Raw genomic sequence first — 9,675 nt, forward strand, 5'->3', positions numbered from 1 at the left:
GCGTGCGTGCGTGCGTGTGTGTGTGTGTGTGTGTGTGTGTGTGTGTGTGTGTGTGTGTGTGTGTGTGTGTGTGTGTGTGTGTGTGTGTGTGTGGGTGTGTGTGTGTATGTGTGTGCGTGTGTGTGTTTATATATGCGTGTGTGTGTGTGTGTGTGCGTATACGCTGCCAAACTGGGACCTGACAGGACCTAGCTGGCATATGAAAACACACCAAACAACTCAGGACTTCAGTGACAACCTAGGACCTCGTTTCAAGTCCTAGGTTGTTTTTGGCTTAATATTTTCCTAGAAAGCTCAGAGGGTTGAGAGTAATGTTATAAGATCTAGTCCTCATTTGGTACTTTTCATCAACTGAACAATTCACACACGTGTGTGTGTGTGTGTGAGAGAGAGAGACTGTGTGTGTGTGATGTCCGCTGTGCGTTCCAGCAAGTGACGTCAGAGGGTATTTAAAGCCACGTGGTTGCCTGCGCACCAATGGGATATCTATGGTCCCACCGTCCCAGTGATTCATGGGATATCCATGGCGCCCATTTTGTTGTTGCTACAATTACTGCACGTTTCCTATGGTAAGAGTATTTTTAACTTATAAGGCTACTAGTGAGTAATGTTTCCACTATTAGACCATGTGTATATGTAACATGTATGCAGGCGACTTACAGGTGATCTAATATTAGTAGTAATAATTTTGCTGTTGCAAATTAAAAGGGGTGTCGCCACAGATATTACACGCCACGGCATGGCATAGCACGGCAGCCGCTCTAGTAATATAGTATAGCCACAGGCCCTTGAATTAAGCGTTTCAATAAAATATAATGCTAAATAAATACGAAATCTATTTACTACCAAATTCTCAATGTTTCTCTGCTCTCTTTCACCTATTATTACCGATAGTTTCCTGTAAATTCCGTCCAAATCCTCTGTGCGAATTGTCACCTCACACACAATACTGTCAATAGTATAGGTACAGTACTTTAAGTATATACTATTACTATACAGTCCTACTTTATATTAGTAGGTACAGTACTCACATCTGCGCGCATGCACATGCACACACCTACACACAATGACACATACAATAACAGTAGGCCTAGTTATTTACAGTAGGTCCTACAGTATTTATGTAGTTGCTACAGTACAGTAGGTCTTTACATTACAGTCTATGATCTCATAGTAGAATATTATCATGTTACATTTTAGAAAATGGAAAGAAAGAAGATAATTAATCAAGGCCACTGTGAAAAGGAAGGTCAGGCTTGTGCTATTTCTTTTTCTTTTTTTAATGAAAATATATTTTATTAATAGCAGCTCACAAATAATAATATGTCATAATAAACTTCAGTTATGTTTGATTGATTTCAACATTATTTGTTTAATTGGACATCTGCAAAAATTTACAGTTTTCCATTTTAAAGTTTAGTCGTAGGCTACAAATAAAGCTCTGCCTTCATTTTTGTGAATTATACATCATTCATGTTAGTTTCATTTTCCAATCTCTAAATGGAATTGTACACGTGTGTGTACTTGTGTGTTGGACGTTGTACTTGTGTGTTGGACGTTGTACTTGTGTGTGTTTCAGAGATATTCTGGATCAAAATAGAAAATGGAATATGGTGGCCTGGTCTTGTTGCCGATGGCTCTGGGACATTTTGGGATGAAGATGCAATGTAGGTTAAATATAAAAGGTTAATAAAACAAACTGTGTTTTGGGATTTTTCTTTGATGTTGTATATATGGATCAGGTTTCAGACTGCAACAGAAGTGTGCTGAAATGCTTTTAATATGAGTAGAACATTTATGGTTATAGCACTATTCTGGGCTGCATTATAGTAATTAGGTGACAGATAATGTTTACATGTTCATGAATAATCCTTTTGTAGAATAGAGATAGACAAGTCGAATTCCAGACCATTCAATTATGAAAGAGATGGTGACCTTATACAATCTGTCCAGAAATCGTTAAGAACAAAGTCACAGGTGGTCCAAAGAAAATTTCGGCGTGATCTGGAAAGAGGTATAGGCCTTAGCTTTATTTATGTAAATTTTTATATTCAAATAAAGGCCCTCTATATTTTCCATATTTAGATACTAAGATTGCACTTTTTAGAGGAACAATAAATATATCAATAAATAAATTATTTGACCTAATAATATTTTATATTGCATTTCTCTAATTTGCACAAGTTTTGCTAATAAACTAGATTACAATTTAAAATGAAATGGTGAAGACATCTAAATGCCTTTACATGCTTAGAAAAGGTTGTTTAGAATGTCAGTAGCAATTTACCTCCAGCTAATCACAGTTGCGGTAAATGTCAAGGTCAGGATATAGGTTGGCTAGTTATTGGAAATCGCATTACATGTACCCCAACTTTCTTGTAAGCCATCTATCACCTGTTGATTATTTTGTTTGTGACTAATTTAAAAACAAATGAAAATAAGTCAAATGAAGATTGTTGCACGCAGTTACTTAAGTTCATTTCACCTGTGAAATTCTGGAGCACTAATTATATCGAGTTGTACAACACTGCTTGTATTTTACTGGTTGTTAAGATGTGTTTGCTTTTTTATTCATGTCATTCCTTCAGTGTTATATATATATTTTTACTATAGCGCATTCATGTCACACCTACATGTAAATGATAAACTTGGTTACAATTTACTTGTTATTTTTTCAGTTTGAAATTTTATTTTAAAACAATTCTGTAGTATGGTTTGCTATTTTAAGAGTAATGAATATAACATGTTTGTAAAATGCAGGTGATTGTTTTTGTACAAAGAAATAATATGTATTGCTTTCTATTAATGCCACATTTTTTGACATCTTGTCTTTAGCACACAAAATTTATGAGAAACTCAAAGAGGATCACGTCAGCAGTAAAGATGAGGGAAAGAATCGTGGCAATAGTAAAGATGAGGAAGAGAATCGTGGCAATAGTAAAGATGAGGAGGAGGATCGTGGCAATAGTAAAGATGAAGAAGAGAATCGTGGCAATAGTAAAGATGAGGAGGAGGATCGTGGCAATAGTAAAGATGAGGAAGAGAATCGTGGCAATAGTAAAGATGAGGAAGAGAATCGTGGCAATAGTAAAGATGAGGTAGAGAATCGTGGCAATAGTAAAGATGGGGAGGAGGATCGTGGCAATAGTAAAGATGGGGAAGAGGATCGTCATCTTTACTATTGCCAGGAAGAGAATCGTGGCAATAGTAAAGATGAGGAAGAGAATCGTGGCAATAGTAAAGATGGGGAGGAGGATCGTGGCAATGGTAAAGATGAGGAAGAAAAACGTGGCAATAGTAAAGATGAGGAGGAGAATCGTGGCAATAGTAAAGATGGGGAAGAGGATCGTGGCAATAGTAAAGATGAGGTAGAGAATCGTGGCAATAGTAAAGATGAGGTAGAGTATCGTGGCAATAGTAAAGATGAGGAAGAAAAACGTGGCAATAGTAAAGATGAGGTAGAGAATCGTGGCAATAGTAAAGATGAGGTAGAGAATAGTGGCAATAGTAAAGATGGGAAAGAGGATCGTGGCAATAGTAAAGATGAGGTAGAGAATAGTGGCAATAGTAAAGATGGGGAAGAGGATCGTGGCAATAGTAAAGATGGGAAAAAGGATCATGGCAATAGTAAAGATGGGGAAGAGGATCGTGTTAGCAGTACCGATAGGGAAGAGGATTGTGTCAGCGGTAGAGATGATGAGGATACTGTCAGCGGAACAGATAGGGAAGAGTATTGTGTTAGCAGTACAGATGAGGAAGAGAATAATGTGTGCAGTACAGATTGGGAAATGGATAGTGCCAGCGGTACACAACAAGATACTGTGAGTAGCTCAAATAAGGATGGTGATGGTGTAAGCAGCACAAACAACAAAAGAGATTGTATCAGCAACACTAGAAATAAAAATGATACTGTCAGCAGAGGAAGTAATAATGATTCAGACATGTCAGATACAATACCAATATATACTGCACAATCAGGTGCATTTCTCCAAAATACCTTGACATCTAAGCAGCACTGCTGCATGTACTGTGAAAAATTATATGCAAAGGTGCCTCGTCATATGGAACAAGTTCACTCTGAAGAACATGAAGTGGCTAAAATTCTTGCCATGCCAAAGATGTCAAAACGTAGAAGAGGGGCATGGGTAATATTAGTGGGCAAAGGTGACTTTAAACACAATCTAAAAGCAAGGACAGAAAACAAAGGCATGGTACTTCAAAAGTGTAGGATGGGAAAAAGAAATCCAGGCTTAGAGACAAACGACTACCTGCCTTGTGAATTTTGTTTAGCAAGTTATAGCAAAAAGGCTCTATGGAAGCACCAGAAACATTGTGCAGCGAATTCTAGGATAGGTAATATTAAAAGAGGAGCAGCACAGGCCCATGGCCGCCTTCTTCTTTCCACATCGTCTTCTTCTCTGGAGAAGATCTTGGTCACTATGAAAGATGACAACATCACTGCAATAGTTGAAAGGGATCCTCTCATTAGAAAGTTTGGAGAAAGGTTGGTAGAAAAATATATTAACAAAAGCCATTTAAAGAACATGATTGCACAGAAATTGCGTGAAATAGCTAGGTTAGTAAATGTTGGACCTCAAGTAAAACAAGACATGACGAAGTTGGAGGATTTTCTGTCGCCTGCTAATTTTGATGACATGAAAAAATGTGTGAGATTGCTCACTGGATATAATATAGATACTGGAAGCTATAAGAAGCCATCCCTTGCCATGAAGCTTAAAATTTCTTAAAAAAAATGTGCTGTCATAGCAAGGGCATTAGCTATTAGAAATGACGACACAGAAGCAGAAAGAAAGGCGTCCCAGTATTTGGAGTTGCACACAGTAGAGTTTACTACAATTGCAAGCAAAGCTAAAAGTACACTAGAGGACCGACAGTACAACACAACAAATCAGCTACCACTGTTTGAAGATGTAGTGAAGCTTAATGAGTATCTCAGCGACAAAGCATCAGCTTATCAAAAAGAACCAAAAAATAGTGCCACATATGCAAAGCTAGCAAAAGTCAACCTTACAAGAGTTATATTGTTTAATCGCAAACGAAGTGGAGAGGCAGAAAGAATAAAACTAACAGACTACAAGAATGGTCTCATGAACGACATAGCAGACAGTGAAATTCTATCACACCTTAACACTTTTGAGAAGAAACTTGTTACCGAGTTAAAACGTGTCGAGATCAAAGGAAAGCACGGTCGAAGAGTACCAATACTTCTGACAGAGGGTATGGTAGCAAGCATAAATTACATGCTGTCAATGAGAGAAACAGTAGTTGTAGATGATGAAGAGCCACTCCTGTTTGCTCGCCCAGGAAACTGTCTGTCTCCTTATAGAGGACATATTGTTCTCTCTGAATGTGCTTCTGCATGTGGAGCTCAGCAACCAGAATTGCTTACATCAACAAAACTTAGGAAACAGCTGGCAACCATGACGCAAGTGTGGGAGCTTGGTGAGGATCGTTAGGATATGCTAGCAGACTTTATGGGGCATGACATTCGTATACATAGGCAATTCTACCGCTTGCCATTGAGTGTATTGCAGAAGGCAAAAGTCGCCCAAGTACTGATGGCAATAAACAGTGGGAAGAATACATACAAGGGCCAGGACCTTGATGAAATTGACGTCAATGTGGAAGGTGGGTTCATGCATTAACACATTTTGTACACTATAAACTTAGTGAAGCATGTTTGCTTCTAATATGATAATAATTTTCATTATCAGTCCTCATATAAGCTTGCATGCTTCACATACTTTCCTGCCATCAAAGACAATTCACGTTTGACACAGTATTGAACCAGTATTATGTGAATTGAATGAATAGGACTGATTATAGTGTTGGAATGGAAAGATATTAAACAAGACTTTGTATTTGCAGTGATAGAAGATTCAGATGATGACGTTGTAGAAAAGCGTAAGCTAATTATGTTTAACTTATTATGATACAGCTCCCTGTAAGTGAAAAAGAGACATTAGGAGGCTTAACTCTTTGAAGTCTTTGGAGCATAAACCTCTTGACTGCTTACACCCTATACTGAACATGTATTCTATAATTAATTATAGAAAACAATGTTGACAAAGATGTGGATTTTCTTTCAGTCAGCAAACCTATTCTACCAGATGAAGGCACAGCCAGTCTAGCTGGTAGGTTGATGCATCATTTTCCGTTATATTTTATGCTGCTCCCTTTATCAAGGTTTTAGGTCCTATATAAGAGGACTTGAGATTGGAATTTTTTTTCATTTTGACAAAGTTTTATCCCATTGTTGCACAATTATGGTTTTCCATCAATTTAGTTTTAAACTGATTAGTTTTCCCTACTGAAATTGAAATCTTTGTTACATTAAATGTTTTTGTAGAACAGAAGCAAACTCAAAGACACCACAGACTTTCTGACAGTGATAACAGCTACCAGCCTGATAGAAAAAGACAGAAGAGTAAAAGAGGTGAGAAGCAAACTGGTGTTTTAAAAAAATTCCAGAGGACTAGCAAGCATATGGCAGAGAAGAGTACTGAAAGGCCAGTATGCTCAGAAAAGCTCAAGCAAGGTGTGGGACAGTTTGACACTAATAACAGTTTTGTTTTATAGTTTATATTGTTTTATAACTATAATATTTTAAAGGCACTTTATCAATGTATTTATGTCCTGCCAACGTCAAATCGGAGAGGCTAATCATAGGTGAGATGGGCATAATTTCAACAAAATACAGTCTCAACTTTGTACATAGTGGGTAGATAGAGGCTTTAACAAAGGTTAATGATATTGCATGATATGTATGACATTTTATGGATTTAATAACTGAAACAATTTAATCATTAATTCTACAATCCTTATTTTCAGCTAAACGACCTGGATTTTCTGTAGAAGAAAAACACAAGATTGAGAGGGTTATGGAACATTACCTTAAAGTATTGAAAGTTCCAGGGAAACTTGATTGCTTAAAGTGCATCACAGAATTAAAAATGTCATGTGATTGGTATGACGTAAAATATTTCATACATAACAAGATTATTTCTCTGAAGCGTTCTTCAAGAAGGAACCACTGATTCTTTCAGCGATTTGCTGTTTCATTTTTTGAAACTTGGTGTATTTCTATGTTTTTTTATAATGTTTGATTTGTTTAAAAGGTTTACATGGTAGATTCTTTGTTTGACAAAAGGGTAATAATTTGAAATGGTCTCAATTATCTTTCTACTTAAAGGTTTCCATTTGTGTGTAAAACAAATGCATTCACGTGGTTTTGTGTGAGGAATATCTTTTTTCATTACATTTAAATGTCAACAAAAGTCATATAATGCAGCAAAGTTATGAGGCTGCATTCACTTTTGTGAGCTGCTAAACTTTTAATCTGCAAAAGCTAACTTTCTTTTCAAACTGTTTCATGTTTCAATAATTTTGAGTAATAGATACTACTGATACAGTCAAACTTGAAGTGTTATATAGTTTATGTTGTTTTAAACATAACCTTAATTGATGAGTAAACTAAATATGAATTTGCATTATAAAAGCATAAAATTATTACCACTGGTCCTACGTCCTTGGGGTCCTGGGTTGTTCACACACACAATGTGGCTTTGTTTACATTAAGAGTCCTGGGTTGTTCACACACACAATGTGGCTTTGTTTACATTAAGAGTCCTGGGTTGTTCACACACACAATGGGGCTTTGTTTACATTAAGAGTCCTGGGTTGTTCACACACACGATGTGGCTTTGTTTATATATGGGGTCCTGGGTTGTTCACGCACACGACATGGCTTTGTTTATATTAAGGGTCCTGGGTTGTTTGCACACACATGGCTTTTTTACAATAAGGGTCCTGGGTTGTTCACACACATGATATGGCTTTGTTTTTAAAGGTACTGAGTTCAGACATGATATGCCATTGTTTATATATGGGGTCCTTGGTTGTTCACACACAATATAGCTATCTTTATATATGGGGTCATGGGTTGTCCATACACACACGATAGAACTTTGTTTATATATGGGGTCCTGGATTGTCCACACACACACACACACACATACACGATTCCTTTCTTTACATTAAGGGTCCTATGTTGTTCACACACACAATGTGGCTTTGTTTATATATGGGGTCCTGGGTTGTTCACGCACACGACATGGCGTTGTTTACATTAAGGCTCCTGGGTTGTTTGCACACACACGGCTTTTTTACAATACGGTTCCTGGGTTGTTCACACACATGATATGGCTTTGTTTTTAAAGGTCCTGAGTTCAGACATGATATGCCATTGTTTATATATGGGTTCCTTGGTTGTTCACACACAATATAGCTATCTTTATATATGGGGTCCTGGGTTGTCCATACACACACGATAGGACTTTGTTTAAATATGGGGTCCTGGATTGTCCACACACACACATACACGATTCCTTTGTTTACATTAAGGGTCCTGGGTTGTTCACACACACTGTGACTTTGTTTACATTAATTGTCTTGGGTTGTTCACACACAATGTGGCTTTGTTTACATTAGGGGTCCTGGGTTGTTCACACACACAATGTTGCTTTGTTTACATTGGGGTCCTGAGTTGTTCACACGTTGACATATCACGTGCTTTTTATTTACATTGGGGTCCTGGGTTGTTCATTTGAAGACCTGGTTTGTTAAGTAAAATCACCAAAAATATATTTGGTAATATATCGAAAAACTGACACACTACAGTAAATCTGAACAGCATGTGTAGTATCATACACTATAAGCAGTTATAATACGAAATTTGTAAACTCTGAAACTTTTGGTTTGGCTAGTCCTCATTTGGCTGGTTCCAAACACTAGTCCTCATTTGGGAGCTTGTACCAGTATGTGTGTGTGTGTGTGTGTGTGTGTGTGCGCCGCGGTGCGAATAGCAAGCAAATGTGTCCTTGTTCGCACCGCGACGGTGCGAATAGCAGCAAATGTGTCCTTATTCGCACTTATTCGCACTTCGCACTTATTCGCACTTATTCGTCCTTATTCGCAAGATAATATTCTTCGGCCGTTCTTATACGTTCAAAGTGGACCTGCCCGGCGTGCTGTCAGGTGTGCATGGTACAATCTTATCTACATGCTTCACGTTTAATCTACTCTTGGGGGTGGCAGACTAGATGACTTAAGTGTCCTTCGCCACTCCCGTGCTTAAACTAATTGAAGATTGAAAACAGTTTATTTGTGCATAATACATACATAATTACGAAGTACATCGTTATAAAATAAATAGTTACATGTAGAAGTACAATTTTAATCTCAAAATGAATAAATGAAGGAATGAATGAAGACACTCATTGATTCAGCGAAACATCATCATCATCCTCGTCATCATCATCATCATCATCATCATCATCATCATCATCATCATCCCCATCACCATTACCATCATTGCTTCTCAGCTGTTTTCGCCATCATTAATCTCTAGAAATATCTTTATCATCGTTATTAATAATAATATTATTTTCATCATCATGTTAGACCTACTTCATCCGGTGCATTGGTTAGACTTATAGCTTATTTAGCGAGAAATACATGGGCTCGAATACCTAACCTGATTAACGATGAGATATTCATAAGCTAGATAAATAAATATAGTAATCAATTAATCAATTAATAAGTTAATTAATTAATTAACTAATAAATAAATGAATCAATGAATTAGTTGAGTTT

At 37.1% G+C, this 9,675-nt stretch overlaps 1 protein-coding gene across 1 annotated transcript; it reads left to right on the forward strand.

Moving 5' to 3' along the window:
* Window positions 1-1,203: 1,203 nt before the first annotated feature.
* On the forward strand, window positions 1,204-6,920 carry LOC106819109 (the record flags this gene model as incomplete). Its single annotated transcript, XM_014823773.1, has 9 exons — window positions 1,204-1,249; window positions 1,580-1,667; window positions 3,071-3,098; window positions 3,189-4,211; window positions 5,556-5,649; window positions 5,836-5,925; window positions 6,075-6,155; window positions 6,371-6,559; window positions 6,853-6,920. Coding segments are annotated over exons 1-9 (1,707 nt in total), but the record flags the coding sequence as incomplete, so codon positions are not given.
* Window positions 6,921-9,675: the final 2,755 nt, after the last annotated feature.

Source organism: Priapulus caudatus, unplaced genomic scaffold (assembly GCF_000485595.1).
Source record: "Priapulus caudatus unplaced genomic scaffold, Priapulus_caudatus-5.0.1 Scaffold2836, whole genome shotgun sequence".
NCBI classification, from domain to species: domain Eukaryota; kingdom Metazoa; phylum Priapulida; class Priapulimorpha; order Priapulimorphida; family Priapulidae; genus Priapulus; species Priapulus caudatus.